Genomic DNA, 22,821 nt, shown 5'->3' on the forward strand with positions numbered 1-22,821 from the left:
TCCGCATGCCCCCGAGGCCAGCAGCCAGCCCCACGAGTTGTGGGTGCTGGGCTGGGGGGCAGGCAGACCTGGGCCATGTGGTGGCCACCGTTGCCGGGGGCACACCTCCCAGACCAGCAGCCCTGCATTGTGGGTGCCAGCCTGGGGGGTGTGGACCCAGGCTGCTGGTTGGCGCCGGCGAATGTGCAAGCGGCCATGGGGCAGGAACATCGACTTGGCGTCTGTGCCCGTAGGCCTGGAGTGGCCAGGGACATTCTGGGACCCTGGCCGCTCAGGGCCTACGCGCGGGCCTACAGGCTAGGAGTGGCCTGGGTCCCGAGGATGTTCCTGGGACCCAGGTTGCTCGGCGCCTGTGTATGCAAATTAGCTCACCATCTTTGGGTTAATTTGCATACTCCTGTTTGGCTGGTGAACATGGCGGATGGACAGTCAATTTACATATTTCTCTTTTATTATATAGGATGTACTATTTGTTGAAGTGGTCAATCTGAATTTATCTAATGATTGTCAAAGAAAATTTATAAGAACAACCTTTTTAAAAAATGTGTGTCTTAAATGACACCTTAGGGATGATGAGGAGATGGCTAAACAGTGTTTAATCTAGATCTCTGTGATGTGGATGCACATATCTTCCACCAGCCTAACTAAAAAGGATATAGCAAGGCACCAAGGTTTGATGGTGTGTGCGTGCCAGAATCTAATGACCAGACTACTATTACTTCTGTAACCTCACAATTCCTTTCAAGCTACTAATAATGCTTTCTTAAAATTTGGAACAATATTTTTCTTATTTTACTCACTTGCAAAAGCAGTTTGGCTCATGACATTTAAACAACTGAAATGTTGGCCCTTGGTTTGTCAATAATTGGCAGCTCAGTTACAGGATGCAGCATAGCTGCCCAGATTTAGAAGAAACAAGTGGAATAGGAAAAAAGAGAAGGGTGAGTGGGTAGATTCTTGGTTTCCTGATGTTTCCACTCAGTAGTACAAAATGCTCTGAAAGAGGTATGGATTTTTGGGAAGGCGTATTGCTTTTGACTGCCTTTAATCCTGAGCAGCAGTCTCAGTTTCCTACTTACCCTGGCATACATGCCTGTTTTCTATTGTGGAATGTGTTGAGGAAGGCAGCAGATGGGTGTTAGCACTTTGAGGTTAGGCTCTAATGAGAGGCCGCTTAGTTGAGGGTGAATCAATTTATGGTTTATAACACACGATGTTAGTATTTCACAGTTGGTAACACTGTGAAAGCCAAATTGTGAGACTTATTGAACAGATAGTTTAAGAATAGTGTCTTTTTTATGTATTCTGTTCCACCAAACAACAGATTTTCTGACTAGCCTGGTTCTATTTTTCACCTTTATGTTGGAGTATAGCTTCTTGCAGTAGTATACCTCCCTGCCCCACTTTTCTCCACATATGAGTATACCACACTACATCTTTCATAAAAGTTGTTGCACCAGTTACATTACTGTTGGCACATTATGAGAGTTCCAGATATTCTATGTCTTTGCCAGTACTTGATATTGTCAAACTTTATTTTTATCCATTCTCTTGGACATATAGATCGATCAGCTGCCTGTATTTCATTGTGGTTTTAATTTATACTGCCCTGATTTGTAATGGCCATTTGGTTATGTTTTCTAAGTACCCACTCAAATCTCTCGCTTAGTTTTCTATTGGATTATATGTCTTTTTGCTGTTGATTTGCAAGAGTTCTACATGTTGCCCTAACCGGTTTGGCTCAGTGGATAGAGCATCGGCCTGCGGACTGAAAGGTCCCAGGTTCGATTCTGGTCAAGGGCATGTACCTTGGTTGGGGGCACATCCCCAGTAGGAGGTGTGCAGGAGGCAGCTGATCGATGTTTCTCTCTCATCGATGTTTCTAACTCTCTATCCCTCTCCCTTCCTCTCTGTAAAAAATCAATAAAATATATTTAAAAAAAAAGAGTTCTACATGTTTTCTGTTTAGGAGTTCTTTGTTTGCTCTATGTGTTGTGAAGATCTTCTTCCATTCTGTGGCTTGCCTTTTTGCTTTTAAATGGGGTTCTTAATGAGCAGGAATGACTAATTTTAATATAGTTCTGCTTATTAATCTTTTCCTTAATTGAATTTGCTTTTTGAGTCCTGTTTTTTTTTTTATAAAGAAACCTCTGTCTATCCTAAGCTAATGAAGATGTTCTTCTAGATTTTTTTTTAAAAGCTTTGCTTTTTACATTTAGATTATAATTCATCTGGAGTTGATTTTTGTGTGTGGTATGAGATAGGCTCACATTTTTTTGTTTTGTTTTTCTCATGGATATCCATTTGATTTATTATTATTTATTGAAAAGACCATTCTTTGTCATAAATCAAGTATTCCTATATGTGTGGATCTGTTTATGAATTCTTTATTCTGTCCTATTGCTCTACCTGCTTATTCTTTTTAAAAAAAATATATTTTATTGATTTTCTACAGAGAGGAAGGGAGAGGGATAGAGAGTTAGAAACATCGATGAGAGAGAAACACCGATCAGCTGCCTCCTGCATACTCCCTACTGGGGATGTGCCCACAACCAAGGTACATGCTCTTGACTGGAATCGAACCTGGGACCCTTCAGTCTGCAGACTGACGCTCTATCCACTGAGCCAAACCGGTTAGGGCTACCTGTTTATTCTTGCTTCAATACTACCTTGTTTTATGTAATGTAAATTTTAAAAAGTCTTGATAATCTATTAGGGTAAATCCTTAAACTTTGCCCTTTCAAGATTATCTTGGTTATTCTTGAATCTTTCATATTCATATTCATATGACAATCAGATTATCAATTTCCACAAAAAAAAATCTGCCAGGATTATAATTGAAATGATATTGAAAATGAAAATGAATTGGGAGAGAACATCTTTTTAGCAAAAAGTCTTCAAATCCAGAATATCACACCATTTATTGAACTAGTCTTTAATGCCTAGAAAATATTAATTTGATCTCTAGTTAAAGAAGTCAGATTAAAGGTTACTTGGGGTTGGTGGGGAATGATAGGGAAGGTACTACAGGGGAATGTAGGAATGAGTGCATGCATCTATTAAAACTTACAAAATTCTACACTTAAAATGGAATCAATTTATCATCAATAAAGTCAATATTTAAAAAGAGAACCACTCAAACACAGTAAAATAGCTGAAATTAAAAAGACTAACAACACCAAATGATGGTGAGGATTTAGGAGCACTGGAACTCTCATACATTGCTGATATGAATGTAAAATAATACAACTACTTTGGAAACAGTTTGACAGTTTTATATAAAGTTAAACACACACTTACCATACAATCCCACAGTTCCACTCTCAGGAATTTGACCAATAGAAATAAAAACATATGTCTACCAAACACTAGTACTGCTTTCCACTTATCCTTTACTTTTAGTTGAGACATTTAGTTGTTTCATCCAGGAAGCTTTTCTGAGCCTTCCTCAACTCTTGATTGTGTGGCTCTTCTTTGGACACTTAGCATCATTCATTTAACAAATAAACATTGAGTGTCTTTTATGTGCTGGAACTGTGTTAGGCAATGGGATTAAGAGGTGAACAAAGTTGATAACATTTCTTCCATCATGGAGCCTACAGTCTAGTGAGAAAGGCAGACATAAAACAAATAATCACCAAATAAGTAATTAGCAGTTATATGAAGGAATAGTACATGGTTTTATGTGAGAGCCTGGATGGGGGTTGATCAAAGGAAAGAAAAATTAAAAAGTATATTTAACAGAAGCCCTTATGATTATTAAGATGTAGGCAGACAAAGAATGGGGAAACCGCATTGCAAAAGATAAAGTGTTTTCAAAGGCTCTAAGTAAGAAATAGAAGAACTTGATGTCTCTGAGGAATGAAGAGGCAGGCCCATTTTGGTTGTAGTATTAGCTCATTATACAGATGAGGAACCTGAGGCTCCGAGGTTCAGTGAATATAGATAGAATATACTAAGGTCATCAATGTAGTAAATGGGTAATAAATGGGTGAGTCTAGATTCAAACTTTGAATTTTATAAATCCTTAGTGTTCTTTCCATTATACCTTGGCATTCCCTAGTGAAATTTGTACAAAATCTTTCCAACTATGGTACTTTGTTTCTTTTCCAATACCATAGAACATTCTCTTACCATTTTCTATTTTTTAGCAAAGTACATATTGTATGTGGAATTATTGCTGTCAACAGAAAAGGGATAATTGACCTGGCACTAGGCAGAGATGCTTCCATTGAATTTGTGGCTTTGAAAACTGATTTTAGCATTTAACTCAAAGGAGTAATTGAGCCTCCAGAGTTGTCAGGGCTATGGCATCTGCTGTGTACATTAATCTGTGGATCTCTTTGTGTGTGTGTGCGTGTGTGTGTGTGTGTGTGTTGGCCAGTAGAGCATTACAACTCTCAAACTTCATAGCAAGCCTCTTATACTCTACTAGAGGCCCAGTGCACGAAATTCATGCACTTGGGGCAGGAGGTGTTCCTCAGCCCAGCCTGCACCCTCTCCAATCTGGGACCCCTCAGTGGATGTCCGACTGCCGGCAGTCAGACATCCCTGTCACAATCTGGGACTGCTGGCTCCCAACCGCTCTCCTGCCTGCCTGCCTGATTGCCCCTAACCACTCCCCTGCCAGCCTGATCGACACCTAACTGCTTCCCTGCCGGCCCGATTGCCCTCAACTGTCCTCCCCTGCCGGCCCGGTCACCCCCAACTGCCCTCCCCTGTTGGCCCAGTTGCCCCCAACTGCCCTCCCTTTCAGGCCTGGTCACTCCTAACTGCCCTCCCCTGCAGGCCTGGTCACCCCCAACTTCCCTCCCCTGCTGGCCTGGTCGCCCACAACTGCCCTCCCCTGCCGGCCATCTTGTGGTAGCCATCTTGTGACCACATGGGGGCGCCATCTTGTGCAAGGGCGTGATGGTCAATTTGCATATACCCTCTTTACTGTATAGGATTTTATTTCCATTCAACAGTATAACATTGTAAACTTGACCCACCTCTAGCAAATATTCAAGTTAATATTTTACAAAATACTTAAACTCCTTTTGATGATTGCTTTCCAGATAGCTGATAAAACATTGAAATGTTGGCTTTATTTCTTTTCCATTTTGATGTGTACATAGATGGGGAAAGGGAGGGAAAAAGTTGTTATGATGCAAAGATGAAGTTGGATAGGACATTATTTTCCTCCAGACAATCTTCTCTATGACCCTGCAGTGAATTGCCCACAATCTAGGAGGTAACAGCCTGCTTGCTTAGAAGTCTTCAAAACTTCCATGTCATGTCACTTTTGTGCAATGTTGTAAGTAATTGGTGTCTTGTTAGCTTAAGACCAATTTTAGGAATCTATAATAATAAAAGCATAATATGCTAATTAGACAGGACAGCTGAACGACCTTCCGGACGTCATTCCAGACCTCCTTCCGGACAAAGCCACGGTGGCGGGGGCCATGGCAGAGGCAGAGGCAGTTAGGGGTGATCAGGCAGGCAGGCAAGTGGTTAGGGGCAGTGAGGCAGGCAGGCAGTCGGACATTCCCCAAGGGGTCCCGGATTGCGAGAGGGTGCAGGCTGGATTGAGGGACCCCTGCCCCCCCCCCCCCCTCCCCCCTGCCTCCTTTTGTGATCTGATAAAATTGTGGTGTTGTGTTTATCAAAGAACTTTTGCCCCTATGCTTTTCCCTTTTACATGTTCTTTTGAAAAAAAAAAATATATTTATTGATTTCAGAGAGGAAGGGAAAGGGAGGGAGAAATAGAAACATCAATGATGAGAGAGAATCATTGATTGGCTGCCTCCTACACCCCCCCACTGGGGATCGAGTCCACACCCAGGCATGTGCCCTGACAGGTAATCAAACTGTGACCTCCTGGTTCATGGGTTGACGCTCAAACCCTGAGCCCACAAGTTAGGCCCCTTTTAAATGTTCTTAAAAAAAAAAAAATAGTGATTATAACATGAAAGAATGAATTTAGTTCCTGTGCTAATTTAAAAAATTCTTATTGGAGCTTTTCATTTGTGATTTTTATATCTTGTTCTTTTCAACCTGAGGAAGAAAATAATATTTAAAAGATTACATAAAGGTACTGAGTTTACTTATTTTGATATCCTTAATCATTGGTTTTGTGGGCGTTTTGCTTGAATGAGGACTGTGGAATTAAGCTTTTTTTTAAACTCAAAATTTGGGAGTATTATTATGCCAAACACATGTTTTAAAATTTTTCTAAAATAAGATTTTATTATAGAGAAATAGAGGAAAATTTCATAGATAATATTTTGTATCATTAAGGAAACATTTAGCATTTTGTTTAGACTTTTCAAAATGTATTTTTTCTCTTACAATGTTCACCGCCCCACTGTGATCTACCCCTGAACAATTTTTTGTTTCTGTTTGCAGGCAGCTATCAATGGTGTAATACCCCAGGAAAATGGCATTCTACAAAGGTATGTTATAAGGTGTTTAAAGGTAAGATGGGAATTTAGCAAAGCAAAAAAGAGACATTTGTTAATTTTTTGGTTTCACTTTTTGGTAGAGCATTTGACCTTTGGTGTATAAGTTCATTTTAATATAGTTATTATTCTTTCAGATATTTTTTATTAGTTATATTTGCTAAAGTGTCAACTTTCAACCATATAATGTTATTTCAGATTGTGTGATATCTTTAAAGGTGGTTTTATTTTATTTTTAAGAAAGCTTTTCTAGATCATCGTCTAATTTATAAGATGAAGGAACCGAATCCTTTAAACCATTGGTAGTGAGAAAACAATACATGGTTGAATAGTGTCAGAGCATGGTTATCATCTACCTATACAGGTTTTATCTCCAACTTCACTACATTCTTTTTTTTCTTTCTCTTGGTTTCTATATTAAGTACATGATAACTTGCCATAATTTCAGTAAGTCCTAAAAATGAAACTTCCCAGAGCACTGAACTTCTTTACCTGAAGAATCCAGTATTGACATGTGGAATGATCTTCGTGGCTTTGTGTCATTGCCAGAAGGTAAAATTGGAAGATGATGCCAAGAGATCTATAATTGTTACAAAATAACTTCTTTAATTAAAAATACACTTGTAGCTTTTCTCTCCTTAAAATTGGAGACTTTCTAGTTTTGAATTAAAAGAGCACTCTATAAAGTCATAGGAGGTAAAACCATTCTCCCTTCCAAATGTAGTTTAATTGCTTGACATCCCTTCCTCCCTTTTCTCAATTCAAACTTTGGCTTGAATTTTGGTGGCTGGGATTTCTAAGTCACTGAAGCGTGATCTGCTAAGTGCAGATGAGGCAAACAGAAACAGCAGACTAGAAATGAGGTTGTTTTGGAGAGAAAGAAAAGTGCTATTGCAAAAACATAAAAAATTTCACAAGGAACAGCAAAATGTGCTGTACTTATAGGAAACTGTGTATATTTAGAAAGGAAGCAAAATTCTGTTTGATACCTGTATCACCCTTTGATTAATGGTTTTTAGGTGAAAGCAATGATAAATGGACCTATCCTTTCCCCCTTTTAAAAAACTGCCAGAGTTTCATCCAGAGTAAATATAGCTCATTTCCAAAGCCTGTGCTTAATTTTTTGTTTAATCTTTTTTTTTTTTGCTTCTAAAGCATTTAATTCTAACCTTGTCTAGAAAGCAAACCAGATGATTATAGGAGCCTCCTTCATGATATTTTTTCTTCTTGGTTTAGAAAGTTTTAGACTGCAAAATACATTCCAGTTTTATTCTTGAGTAAATGTTATTTTGTTTTTTGTGCCAAAATTTTTGCTTGCTAAACCCTTGTGGATTCAGCTGCTGGGTTCTGAGTACATACTGGATATATCTTACATTTAATGGTATTTGCTATGGGTGAAAGAACTGTAGAAATTCTCTTATCCCTGGAAACATCCCATCTCCCTTGTTGCCGGTGATACTTTTTGCTTAATATATTTTACAACTAGAGATTTATGAGTGAATTGATTACTATGTAATTGGTTACTGTGATATTTGGGATGTAACTTTCATCAGAGTGGGTTGTTTTTGTTTGCTTGTAAAATGAGAGGAATTAATGATGTCCACAGAAGAAAATCAGTTGTGTCTAGTTACAGTCTTCAATTATTTTCCTTCCTACTAACTTTTCTTCTTCAGCTTTGAAATCACTGTGGATTCGATATAACTGAAAATTATTCTGTATGGCTAATGAGCACAGGAAAATGAAAGAGGGCTTTTTGCACTTACTCATAGGCTTAACACTGAAAGTGGAAGACACAGTGCTAGGAATGGTATATGTTGGCAGTTAAAAGGATATTTGTATTGTATGTTTGATATTTATAATAAAGTTGAGTATAGTCTGTGAATACAAGTGACTCTTAATTTGTCAGTTTATACATTAACAGAGAAAAGAGTTACTAACAAGAGTTTAAACAAACAAACAAACAAAAGAATTATTTTTGGAGGGAGAAGAGCCCAATCCCTCTGCTTTATAAAATTTTTTGAAATCAGATTTTTGTGTGAATTTAAAAGTGGGAATATGGTTTTTAATGTATCCGTAAAGTTTACGGGCAAAAAAACAACTTTTTTTAAAAAATAATTTTTTATTGATTTCAGAGAGGAAGGGGGGGGGGGAGAGAGAGAGAGAGAGACATCAATGATGAGAGAGAATCATTAATCGGCTGCCTCCTGTATGCCCCACACTAGGGATCTAGCCCACAACCCCGATATGTGCCCTGACTGGGAATCGAACCGAGACCTCCTGGTTAATAGGTCGATGCTCAACCACTAAGCCAAGCCGGCTGGGCAACAACATTTTTTTTAATGTTTAACTGACTGTGCTAGGTAATTGACATATTTTTCCTTATTTAATACCCATTACAAACGTTAAGAGGTAAATGTGTTTGTGTAGCATAGATGAGGAAACTCAATGTTAGAGGGTTTACATAGACTCATTCAAGGTCACAGGCGTAGTAGGTAGTGAAATCTGGATTGTTATCTTTTAAAACCCATACTCTTTTATATCACTCTGTCCTCTTCAAGGTCAGGAAGCCAGTCATGTCACAACTTCTGTGTTAAGATTTTTTTACCTTCGGTAAAAAAGTTGAAATTTAATACATGTATATAACACCTTTCTCCCACAGCTTTGTTTTTACAGTTATTATTTTAGTTGTAAGCAAGTAAAGGCAGATTATTATCCCTCATTTTACAGGTAGAAAGAATAAGGCATGAAGTGACCTGGCCCAGATGATACAGCCTGATGTTGATGGAGTCAGGAATATAAGCAAGTCTTCTGTCTCACCCTCCAAGGCTTATTTCACTAGACAATATGTTGCTAATAAAACATATTTATAAAGTGTGTAACTTATGCAGTCACAAATGTAAATCATTCATTTAGTCAGTCATAAACACCTAGTGAGTACATATATAGCTATTACATCTTGGTATAATATTTTATATATTTAGCATATTGTCCAGAGTCTGTTTAAAAATTATTTTTGGAGATAGTTTATTGTTAGAAAGAAGTGCTGATGAATAAAAAGTAATTTCTAAAAGAGAGACGATTACATGTTTTCTCAAATTTTATGAGTTAATAGTTTAATTTTACTCATTAATTAAATGGGTGGTACTTATCAGTTCATATTTATTTTATTACCCAGACAGGTGTACTGTATATTTTTTTGCCCATTGTTTAATTCATTGAGAAAACCTAGAGAAGACAGGACTTGTTTTCAAACCTTGACCATTATGCTTTCAGAATATATAAATGTCAGCATTTTCTGATTTAGAAAACATCCGTTTTGGCTGATTAGTTTCTATTTACTGTTTTCTCTGATGCCCATTTAAAATATTTGATTCTTTGCTGAAGACAAGTTTATCTTTTAAACATGTATTTTTTGTACCTAGAGATTTTACCATGAGATAGACTTTTAAAAATTGAAATAAACAAGTGCAGAGTTCCTGTTTACTTTGCTGTTGTTCACTGCCTTTCAAGGACCTGTGTGGGTTGTAGAGGAAAGTTGAGTAAGGATAAAAATACTCCTCTAGTTGAAGTTTAGGTCTAAAATAGATTTCTCTATATATTTTCCTTACCAATCAATGTCCTTTTAAAAATTATTTAAAACATTTTAAAATTTATTTTAAATTACAGTTTACATTTTAAATTCTTGATTAATTAGAAAAGAATATTGAGAAGGTCAAATTAAAGGATGGTAGTCTTCATCCTATAATGAAAATATTAAAAATACTTTTTTTGAATGAACAATTTTGGATGCCCTTGCACTATTTGGATGTCAGTGAACATTAGTCAAAACTGATAGGTTCATTCATTAACTAATAGTCTCTCTCTTTTCCTCTCAGTTTTTTTGATTGCTAGTGAAAAACTCTAGTTAAATTCATTATCTTTCCTTGATTCTGAAATGAAGTAATTATAGCCAGTAAGCAAATTTCTCACATGATAACTTAAAAAACACCTCTTTGTGGCTGACAACCACACCCAATAGCCTGCTCTGATTAGAAATGTTAAGTTATTTCCTAAAGTTAGGGTTTGGAAAAGAGTAGAAAAGCACACTAGGAATTTCAGAGGGAATTTCTTATGGGGAATCAATTACACAGATATGGAGCAGGTTGAAAGAACAAAAGGGGATACCAACCAGTACAATCCAAATATAATGACTACAGGAAATACCTGGACCACCAGTGCCAGATGGAGGTGGGTTCTGCTGGTCAACAAGGAAGGGACCCTAGGGCTAGAGTAGACTTGCAGTTACAGCATCCTGTGAGAAGGGTGATAGAGCCAGGACTGTGTGGGTGGGGTCCAGGGCACCCACTCCAGGAGGCCTGCTCCAGGACAGGTCTGCCTGGGAGAGACCCCCGCTGACCACTGACGGTCACTCCTAGTACTGGTGGGAAAAAGAAAACAGGTTGGGAGAAGTTGAGGTTAACAGAACTTTGAATTTCAGAGGAAGGGCCCTAGGAATTTGGCTCCAGACATATGAGAAAGAATTCCTCCTTAGCTGATACTTATACATCTGACAGGATGCAACCCCCCCCCCCCCCCCCCCCATTGAACGAAGCTAGAAGCTAACACCAGTGGCTGATGCTGGAACAAAATCAGATGCCATTGTTATGGTGCTGTCACTTCTAGTGTGATGCAAACTGTAAGAAGAGAATTGTGTGTGTGTGTGTGTGTGTGTACACAGCCCGTGTTTCTGTTACTGGTCATAAGGCCATGGTTGATATTTACCAGTTTCTTCTTCCACTATTTATTCTATATTTCCTCTGCCAGCACCTCAAATACTCCAGATTCTTTACCTGGTGGGACATCTCAAACTTTCATTCTTGAAGAATTAGAATCCTTAGTGGTCCTGTCTTTAAAAAATAAAAAGGTTGTAGTTTTCCATAACTCTTATTATTGGACATACCACAGAAAATAGTCCATTGTGTAGCAGAAACCTATTTTTTTTCTTGGTAATCAGGACCAGTCATTCCAGCTAGTGCTTCCTCCTTTGCTAGTTGAATCAGTAGCATGAGGCCAAGGGACATTCTTAAATTCTAATTCAGTGGGAGAACTGTGAAAACATTACATACCTGGGAACTATGATCTCTGAACCACCTAAGCAAAAGTTTGGTAAGTTATTAGGCATAATAGGAGGAACCACCACCACTTAATTCTCATACCCATGTTTTCTGGCAGCATGAGAAACACCACTGTTTGGTCAATGATGAAATCATATACCTCATCCTTTTAGGTGGAACACCAAGCTTTGAGGGTGTTGTCTCCCAACCTGTGCCATAACTCTTTAGCAGGTCATTCCACTGTTCTATCAAGCTAGTTACTTCTGGTATATGCAAGTGATACCAGTGCTACACTTCTTTTGCTTTGAAATGAATTCCTGGTTAGAGCCAGTGTTGTGTTGGAAGCCAGAGAGCAATAAGGCATTTTCTAAATGCATGATTGGTGGTGCTTGGAGAAGCATTGCTGCCAAGGAAGTTAATTTCATATTCAGAAACTCTTTTTAAGTGAGAACATATTGCCTCCTCCATGCTAGAAATGATCCATTACCAGATTCCTGAGAAATGGTTCCATATTGGTCTTTTCGCTTGCATTTTGGACAGTAGTTTCTCTAGCCAGATTCAGACTTTGTGTTGGGGAGTTGATGTTATATCTATGCCTAACCTCCATTTCTGTTAGCATGGCACATTGTATATAAATGTGCTGAGCAGACCTGGGATAGTAAGGGGGAAAAGCTGACTGACATCAACAGAACAATGTCATCTTATCCGTATTGAGAGCCCCTTTTTCAATGGATAGCTTATAAACATTCACCTTCAAAACATATAGATTAACCTTTTGTGTCCATTCTAAAAGATCCATTTTCATATTTCTTTTCTAGACTTTCCTTTTATTCTATTCAAGTCCTGATCAGCTGGCCAACTCATTAACTATCAATGTGGATATGTGCCTCAGGATCTTTTCCTTCTAAATGAAATGGTCAACCTGTGGCACTTGGAGGCTTTTCTTTCACTACTCTCTTTGATTGGTGCTGTAATGCTTTAGCAGCCTATTTTTTCCAACCATTTTTCCCTTTCTCCTTCCAAATATTTTTTTCTCAGTTAACTTAGTTATTATTCGATGGGAAGTGCAGGGTACAACAACCGGTCTTTTACCCTGACATGCTTTTGACCATTGGACCGCTGAGACTTCACCAGGTGGCAGGTCCCTACATTTTTGTACTTTATATACTTTTGCTCTTCAGGACCAATCTACAGGTGATCAAGATCTCTCCAGACTAGATTATTATGACAAAGAGCAGGAGAGTTAGCATAATCTTCAAGAAAAGTCAATGAAGATATATTGACTTTTATCCTGCTGGGTGAAGCAAAATGCTTGTCATGATGCTTGCAAGTTTTATGGAGAAAAACAAAGTATATGCAAGATCATTTACTTCCTGTTGTCCCTCTCTATGTAACCCTATCTCCATGGATTTCTGGAAGCCAATATGGGATGTCTACCAGTTACTGAGTGTATCTTTTTCAATTATACATTCAGGCTCTAAGGGAAAAACTACAGGGTAGGTTGACAGATTGAACCCATTGTGGGTGGATTTGGGCCCAAATTTCATTTAGCACCATAAACTTCAATTTATATCCCCAGGAATTAGAATCAATTTAGAGTTAGCATCTTGTAATTCCCTAAAGATCTAGATATTTTTCTTTTATCTGGACACAGACACCCTAGTAAATGGCTGTAGATCTCTGAGGGGAAGTCTTAGAGGAAAATTATAATACATACATGTGGCTCTGTTACATTGTCTTTGGGGGCACCGGGGACTTTATGTCTGAACCAACTTGCATTTGGAAACTGCGAGTGACTATAACTTTCCATTGTGGTTAGGGAATTTAGGATTTAGAAAGTCAGATCTAGGGTTTCTGTATATAGATCAAGTAATATTTTAGTAGACTGATTTTTAATTTTGTTCCTTAGAAATGCTATTTCATTTGAGCACTACTAAAGATCTCTGCAGGTTAAACTCTATGATTGCCTCTTTTTGTCCATGCTGTCCATTAACTAATTGCTTCCACCTCTTTCTTTTTTAAAAAAATATGTTTTTATTGATTTTCTACGGAGAGGAAGGGAGGGGGACAGAGAGTTAGAAACATCAATCAGCTGCCTCCTGCACACCTCCCACTGGGGATGTGCCTGCAACCAAGGTACATGCCCTTGACTGGAATCGAACCTGGGACCTTTCAGTCCGCAGGCTGACGCTCTATCCACTGAGCCAAACCTGTTAGGGCTTCCACCTCTTTCTTATTATTCTGCCATTTGATTTCTGCACTCTGAGATCACGCTCACTAGGGAGTCTTTTTCAGTGGTGCCATGTCATTCCCAACCCAGAGAAGATAGCCGCTACAGGGTTTTTCAAGAATGCAGATTCCCTTACTAATGTATTTCTCAATACTTTACTGAAGTGTCCTCTGGGATCTCATGGACAGTGTGGTAGAGGATGTTTCTATAATCAGGTTGTACATGATAAATCTACTTGAGCATTTGCATTTTTCTAAGCATTTGGATATCTTCTACATTTTGCCAGGCAAGTTTGGGCATTTCATCCTTATTCAATGGAGACTCCTTTGGGACTTAAGTTTTACTCAGTGAACAAGCAAACTATTAGAGGTACTTGAAGCTGCTTAAGCAAACATGTTGTTTGGCCCTATCCAAACTTTATGGTCAGACTCACTTCAAATTTATACCTAATCCCTAGGTTTTTGTGGATGTAATTTATGAAAAATCTTATAATTATTTTTGGATATAAGCTTTCTTCTCTCAGTTAAGACATTGTACTTGTTTTCTTGGAGCATGCCTAGATCTCATTTTGGAGGCAATAAGGAATGGTGGGGGTGAGTTTTGAGAGTAGGTATCCATTTCAAGGCAAGTGTCGCAGGTAAGGGTATTGACAGTTTTCAGTCAAGAGGTGGGCTAACCTTTTCACTCATGGGAGGAGGAGCTGTTTCTGCTTACAAAAGAAATTCAGAGAGACTCCAGGGATTCAATATTCTAACCATTCGAGTGCACTCAGGTATCCCCATTTCACATCTTAGGGTCCCACTCCTTCCAAAACAGTGCCTTAACTTTTACAAAAGAGACTTAGAAATTGTATATTCAACTTTCATTGTAATTATGCAAGCTGCAAAATTAAAATTTGGGTCTAGTTCTCAGCAGGATCATACATGTGATTACAGAAATAAGAAACTTTTTTGTTTGTTTTGTTAATCCTCACCTGATGATATTTTTCCATTGATTTTTAGACAGAGTGGAAGAGGCAGGGAGAGACACTGAGAGAGAAACATCAATGTGAGAGAGACACATTGATTGGTTGCCCTCCCACATGGGCCCCAACCCTGATTGGGGTGGGACTGACCCTGCCACCAGAATCAAACCTGGGACCCTTCCACTGAGCCAAACTGGCTAGGGCAGAAACTTTTTAAAGGGCCACTTCAGAAACTCTGTAACTTTCTTATCATGACTTGAAGTGAAAGTTAAAACCCCTAAATATGCCATTTTCTTCTGTAGGCTCTCCATTAGAGTCAGAAGCAGCCAGCCCACAATCCTTGTTGTCATTATTACCACCTTAATGGTCAAGTCAAATCATCATTTGTTCCCCTTAGGCACTTGTTTCAAAGGCATGTGACCATAATTAACTATAAGTGATAATTTAATTAATTATTGTGCCTGTTATGGTATCCCATTGTCCATTGGCAAGGTGCTCAGCAGTACATTGAAGGTCAAGGACCTGAATCCTATGTTTCCTGGGACACTTCCATTAGCAAGAAAATGAAACCACACTAGGGTATTTCAACAGAAGGATTTTAATGAAGTATTGGTGAAATAGGCACAGAAGACTAAAAGAGCAGTAAAAGTAAAACTGAAGTAACATGGATATAATAAGTGCTTCAGAAGTTACCAGCTTAGATCTGGGGACGAAGGGATTAACAGAATTTTGAAGCTCAAAGGAAGTCCTTGGCGCTGAGGATTTGACCTCTGCAGTGCATACTGCCCAGCTACTATTGGTATCTCTGAGGAGATGTCAAGAAGTTGGTTATAAGAGTGCTGAAGAAAAGCAGGAGACGAAGCTGAGGGTTAAACAGATTGAAATGCATGCAACAGGAAGAAGGTAGTTGTTCCCCCTCTCTTCCTAATTACTAATCTTTATTTAGAGTTCCCTATTGGCAGAATCTGTCAGGAAACAATTTGCCAAAGGGAAATATAGGGTGGGGCAAAAGTAGGTTTATAGTTATTTGTATGGAAAAGAATACAATCCTATGTAATAAAAAGCTAATATGCAAATGGACCGAACGGTGGAACAACTGGTCACTATGACATGCACTGACCACCGGGGGCAGATGCTCAACGCAGAAGCTGCCCCTGTTGGTCAGTGTGCTCCCACAGGGGGAACACCGCTCAGCCAGAAGCCGGGCTCACCGCTGGTCAGTGCAACTGTGGTGGCGGGAAACTCTCCAGCCTCTGCTGCAGTCAGACATCCCCCGAGGGCTCCTGGACTGCAAGAGGGCGCAGGACGGACTGAGGGACCCTCTCCCCCCACTCCAGTGCACAAATTTCGGCACCGGGCCTCTAGTAGTTAATAAATAATAGTACAAGAATAAACTGTGTTTTGCGTACTCACAACTGTAAACCTACTTTTGCTCCACCTTGTATATAATTTTGCAGAATCCTATCTCCAGCATCACAGAATAGACTATAGAATGGTGAATTTGGAGTTAATTAAGAAACAAGTCAATGACAGCCTACTAACTTTAGCTGTTTTTTTGATTTCTGAGAAGTTGTGACAAAGTTTAGAGATGTGAAGTATCATCATTGCACAGATTTTAGTTATAGGTACTTAGGAGCTCATTTTGGATTCCAACAGTGACATTCTTTCTTGCTTTGGACATTTTCTCTGTTCCCATATCTTTCTTCCAAGGTTACTTTCCTTGAATCTAACCACTGGGAGAAGGGGTAGATTTTTGTCTGTGGATCAATGATTGCTATAGTATCTGAATCTGGTGAGATCTAAGCTAGTCACTTTCAGACTTTTTGGACTGTGACCTACAATGAGGAATACTTGGAATCTAAATACACATGTGCAAATATGTACCAGAATAAAAAGTTTGATGAAACAATATTTGGTCCTAAGTATTAAGTGACACATCCTTATAATTTCTATTGTATTGTATTGTATTGTATTGTATTGTATTGTATTGTATTGTATTGTATTCTAAAGAGACATATCACCATTCACTAAATCAGTTATATAATCTATAATTTGGTAAACACTGATTAAAGCAATATTGTGAAGTAAATGTAAATATTTTCTCCTGCTTAATTGTATGAACAGTGCTTAACTTGGCATGTTTTGGTCATTCTTTTTGTTGTTTCTATTCTGGTTTCCACCTTATTGCTTTTCCTTAAATTCTGGGTGAGAAGAAAAATGTTTTAGACTGAGCTTGTAGTTCTGGTTGTGATAATGATGTTTCGATGGAAGCGATACATATGTTCCCTTCATTTCTGCTTTTCCCAGTAAGAACAAAAAAGTGACAGTATATGCTAAATTAAGTCAGAGAAAAACCAAATTCTTTGATTGTTATTCCTCATTAGTTTGTCAAATATTTGAGTACCTTCTATATATAAAATCTTGAGCACAGTGCAAAGGATACAATACCAATGTCAGCTTCACCCTTGTGGAGCTTACATTCTAGTGGGGATTTAAATGTCAAATGATTAATTATACAACTAAATACATAGTTATTGATAGTGGTGAGGAATGTGAACTAGCCTGAGGTAGTAAAATATGTTCCGAATTAATAAACATTCAATCTGAGATATGAAGGATAAATACAATTAGCTAGAAAAAACATGGTATTTGGGGATGGGATGGGATGGGATGGGAAGGAAAGAATAGTCTGTATTTGCCAATCAAACACAATCAAGGTGAGACAGAAGAAATGAAAGGCTGTTGTAGCTAGTAGCGTAGAGAGATGGAGGTAGTATAGCAGAAGATAAGACTGGGAAGGTAGATAGGTTCAGATCAAACAGGACCTTGTATGCCACTTTAATTATTTAAGTGAAGCGCAGAGGGAGTATTGAAGAAAATGATATGAAGAGATTTCTGTCTTTAACTTCAGTCTAGTGATATGGAGTGACATGCAGGGGAGATTAGTTAGGACAGTTTTGCATTAGTCAATATAAAAAGTGATTGTGGCTTAGAGGAGGGTGGCAGCTTCAGAGGGGGAGGATGGATGACTTATCTAAAAGATATTTAAGAGGTAACATTGAAAGGACTAGTTAGATGTGGGAGTTGAGAGAGAAGAAAGGGTCAAAGTAATGTTGGAGGTTTCTGGCTTGGGAAGCTGATATGAGTAATATTGGAGAAGGATCATTAATGAGTTACAACTTTGGATAATATTGAGTTTGAGATCTTACTAGGTACCAGGCATTGTGTAAGCTCTCATGCACATTATCTGATTTAATCCTTACAAATATAATACTTTTCTTAGAACCAGGATTTTATTTTTATTTTTTAAGAAGGGAAATATTGGAACATATTTAAATGTTTTTGAGAAGAATCCAAGATAAGGAGATGTTGAAGATACTGGAAAGGAAGGGATAATAATCCATAATGTTAAGCTAACGAGAAGATGGTTTTAGATTTTGCATAGATAGAACAATGTCTTCTTCTATTTTATAAGAAGAGAGAAAGAGTGTGCATATGTGGGTTAGTTTATAGATTTGATTTTTAAAAGTTTAAGGGAATTTTCTCTTGATGGCATCTGTTTTCTCTGCAAAGTAGGAAAAAATATCTTTTATGACCGAGGAGTGAGATGGGGAGAATGGAGGGTTAAGGAAGGTGAAGTTTTGAAATAGTTTTTGTGAAAAGTAGAGTTAATCAAATAATGATTATTTGAGAGTGAGTAAAGATACTGTTCTTAATTCAGAGTTTAAAATAATGTTTTACCAACATCATAACAACAGAAGGCAAAAATCTAATTGAAATGCTATGTATGATACTGCTGATAGACAGAAAAAAGAGGATGGGACAGAGAACAATGTAGTCTTCAGTCATTTGGAAAGATTTTGTGGAGGAAGTAGAACTTAAGGTTAGGTGTGGATGTATAGGTAGGTAAATTTGATAGGAAGAACAGAAAACAAGTATGGAGCAGGTTCTTAGTGATAATTCGTAATGATTTGGTTGATGATAATCCTTTTTTAATGTTAATATTTCAGTGACTATGGAAGTGAAACTATATCAGGACCTGCATTTGACCCAGCAAGTCACCCAGCTCCAGCTCCTGCTCCCTCTTCCTCCTCGGCATTTCGACCTGTAATGCCATCTAGGCAAATTGTAGAAAGACAACCTCGGATGCTGGACTTCAGGGTTGAATACAGAGACAGAAATGTTGATGTGGTACTTGAAGACAGCTGTACTGTTGGTAAGGTTTTCCCTATCACAAAGCCTTCATAAGTTAATAGTACAGTAGGTAAACATTCAGTTTATATAATTTTTCTGAGTTGACTGCCAACAAGGAGAACAAAAAGCGAATGGGATGGGATGGGAAGGGAAGAATAGTCTGTTTGCCAATGAAACGCAATCATTTTTCTCATACAGATTATTGTGCTCTGTTTTTAAATACTGTGTTGAGATTGAGGTGAATTTGAGAATAATTTTTTTGTTCCACATATATGATGCTGTTTTAGCACAGGTGCAAATCAAACATCTAGGAGTTTAAGAAATGCCATAATTATTAGGTACAATGAATATAGGACTTTATAGCTGAAGTTCACTTTACTTTTCATACTATGAGAGAAGAAATAAGACATATTTTTATCACTCCTTCTCTCTGCCAGCTGGATAAATACTTCAGTACTATTCTTTCAAAGGAAACTCAGAGTGTATGCCTGCCATCTGTAGAGAAGCTATGTTGAACTCATGTTTAGTTTAGATTATTTGAAACATATTCATTGTAGAACCAGAAGTTATATTAATTTCTATTTTAATATAGTTTTGCCTTAAATCTAAATACCAGATATTTCTGAAATTTTGTCTTTGTTCCTTTTTGAAGAGATTCTTTCCTAATTTTATTAATTTATTACAGAGAAAAGCAAGGCTGTTAAAAGTATGATCATTCCCAAACATGAATCAGATTGTTATCCTTTACTTAAAGCCATTTAAAAACTTTCCATTGTTTTTAAAAATTCAAATCTTTTAACAGGGCTGTAAGTCCCTGCTACATTTCTAGTTTTCATCTGTTATCACTCTCTTTATAGCTCACTATGTCTAAGTTGTAATGGACTTACTCAGTTTTTTTAATAGGTTCAGGACCTATGTACTTGTTCCTTCTTATGCCTAGATTCCTCTCCTAGTCCAGCCATTTCTTCCCATGCCCATCCCTGTGCCCTCAATTATTCTCTTATACATTCCGTTAAAAAATTGTGGTTAAAGCCCTAACTGGTTTGGCTCAGTGGATACAGCGTCGGCCTGCGGACTCAAGGGTCCCAGGTTCGATTCCGGTCAAGGGCATGTACCTTGGTTGCGGGCACATCCCTAGTGGGGAGTGTGCAGGAGGCAGCTGATCGGTGTTTCTCTCTCATCGATGTTTCTAACTCTCTATCCTTCTCCCTTCCTCTGTGTAAAAAATCAATAAAATATATTTTTAAAAAATTGTGGTTAAAAACCCCCCCCACATAACATGAGATTTAAGTTCTTAACAAAATTTTAAGTGTGCAGGATAGTTTTGTGAACTATGTACACATTGTTGTACAGCAGATCTGTAGAACTTTGTATAACTGAAACATTGTATACACTGAACAACAACTTTCCATTTTCCTCTTTGGCCAGCCTTTGGCAATGATCATTCTACATTCTGTTTCTATAAGTTTGATCACTTTAACTGCCTCATATAAATGAAATCATACAGTATTTGTCCTTCTATGTCTGGCTTATTTCACTTAGTATGATATCCTCAAGGTTTATTTGTATTGTAGTATATTATGGGATTTCCTCCTTTTTTAAAGGCTGAATGATAGTCCATTGTATGTATATGTCACATTTTCTTCATTCATTCATCTGTTGATGGACAGGTTGTTTCCACCTCTTGGCTATTGTGAATAATTCTGTAGTGAACATGTAATTGCATATCTCTTTTAAGTCCCCTCTTTCCATTATTTTGGATAAATTCCCAGAATTGGAATTGCTGGATCATGTTAGTTCTATTTTTAATTTTTTAAAGAACTTCTGTACTCTTTTTTCATAGTAGCTGCTTCATTTTGCATTCCCACCAATAGTGCTCAGGGATTCCAACTTTTCATCCTTGCAAACACTGCTGTTTTTCGGTTTTTAGTTTTTAATTGTTATTGTTTTGTTTTTAAATATTATGGCCATCTTATGAGGTAGAAGATGATATCTCATTTTGGTTTTGGTTTGGATTTTCACGATAATTGGTAATGTTGAGCATTTTTTCACATACCTGTTGGTCATTTGTATGTCTTCTTTGGAGAAATGTCTGTTCAGGTCCCTTGCCCATTTTTAAATTGTGCTGTTTACTTTTTTGCTATTGAACTGTAGGACTTCTTTATGTATTTTGGATCTTAACTTCTGTCACATATATGGTTTGCACATTTTTTCTCCTGTTCTGAATGTTACCTTTTCACTCTGTTGATTGTTTCCTTTGCTTTAGAGAAGATTTTTGGTAATCTCACTTAGTATGATACCTTTGTTGTCTATGCTTCTGATGTCATATCCAATAAATCATTCCCAAGACCAGTGCTATGGAGTTTTTTTCTAGGAATTATATAGTTTCAGAGCATACATTTAAGTATTTAATTTGAGTTAATTTTTGTGTATAGTATAAGGTAAAGGTCCAACCTTATTCTTTTGCGTGTAGATACCCAGTTTTCCCTGCATGATTTATTAAAAGAGACTATCTTTTCCCCATTGTGTAGACTTGTCTGTATTTTACATAATTTCCCTATAGTGATCTTTCTAGAGAATAAATCTTCCTATATATTTTTCAGTGATTTCCCTGTTTCCTATATTCTATTTCATTTGTCCTTTCCTGTTTTAGTTTTTTAGAAAACCAATAGTCATCTTTGATTATCTCATGTAAATTTTTCCCCTTATGGAGCCTTTCTTGACTTCCATGGACATAGTTTAGTTGGTTTGTCTCCTATGATTCCATAAAAAGTAATAGAGACTTTTAAAATGGATTTTAAAATATCTTACTCTTTCTTTATGTTTCAGGTTTCTCTTTTTAAAGACCAGGTCTTATTCTTCTACAAATTCTCTCTCTAAGCACAGTGTTTGGCACCAAGCAGTACCTGTTGAGAAATTAAATGGCTCAATAAATGAGTATATGTATATATTTATATGTACATTAATTCATCTGCCATAGGAAATTTAAAAAATATTATAGTTTTTGTGACCTGTAATATAATTGTTAGTTTTTAGATATAGTTCATCTTACTGTTATTTAAAGAACTGGATAAATACTAATTTTTCTGTATATGTGTCAATGTAAAAATGCAAAAAGATGCTATAAAGAAAATGCAGTTTTCTATGTTATTGGAAAGACTAGGAAAAGACCAAGTATAAAAGCAAGCCTAAAGACAGCTAAGAACTTTATATCAGAGTGACACCTAGTGGCAATTGTATTGGTCTGTTAATGTTTTTAGTGTTCTGTTGTTGCTGCAGTTTCATTTTATTATAATATACTTCTATTTAAAAAAATATCTTGAATAAATTAAAAACATTTTTTTAAATTATTGGTTTTTCTATGAAATTACTATTTTGTGTGAAGTAGTGTGATATTGAGGGTAGGAATTATTGTGTATTATAACTATAAGATCTAGCAGTGAATTGGATTTAACCTAACAAACAAGTATTTGTCCAATAAAGTTAGTTGAATCAGTGCTGTCAGCAAACTTTGGCTGGGCTCACTTAGCATAGCCTTAGTTTCATTTCTGGAATACAGCAGAAAAATAGGTCTGTTATTAGTTGAACCATTTGCCTTATTTTTTTTGTCCTTTCTGTTTTTAATCTAATTTCTGAAAACTACCTTTATTATATTGGATACATTTTAGTTTAAAACAGTGGTTCTCAACCTTCCTAATGCTGCGACCCTTTAATACAGTTCCTCATGTTGTGGTGACCCCCAATTTCATTGTTACAAATTAAACATAATTAAAGCATAGTGATTAATCACAAAAACAATATGTAATTATATATGTGTTTTCCGATGGTCTTAGGCGACCCCTGTGGAAGGGTCGTTCGACCCCCAAAGGGGTTGCGACCCATAGACTGAGAACCGCTGGT

At 37.3% G+C, this 22,821-nt stretch overlaps 1 protein-coding gene across 5 annotated transcripts in view; it reads left to right on the plus strand.

The window, feature by feature from the left end:
- FAF1 (Fas (TNFRSF6) associated factor 1) overlaps positions 1-22,821 on the plus strand; it is a 356,513-nt gene that overhangs the window by 53,733 nt on the left and 279,959 nt on the right. For 4 of the 5 annotated variants that reach the window (XM_014544808.1, XM_005872500.2, XM_014544812.1 and 1 more), the window contains exons 3-4: positions 6,388-6,434; positions 18,738-18,943. In XM_014544808.1, coding sequence (XP_014400294.1) covers positions 6,388-6,434; positions 18,738-18,943 — 253 coding nt within the window. Of the gene's footprint in view, positions 1-6,387; positions 6,435-6,862; positions 7,137-18,737; positions 18,944-22,821 lie in introns of all 5 variants that reach the window. The other variant, XM_014544810.1, reaches the window with a different exon arrangement.

This window comes from Myotis brandtii, unplaced genomic scaffold, assembly GCF_000412655.1.
Source record: "Myotis brandtii unplaced genomic scaffold, ASM41265v1 scaffold382, whole genome shotgun sequence".
NCBI lineage: Eukaryota > Metazoa > Chordata > Mammalia > Chiroptera > Vespertilionidae > Myotis > Myotis brandtii.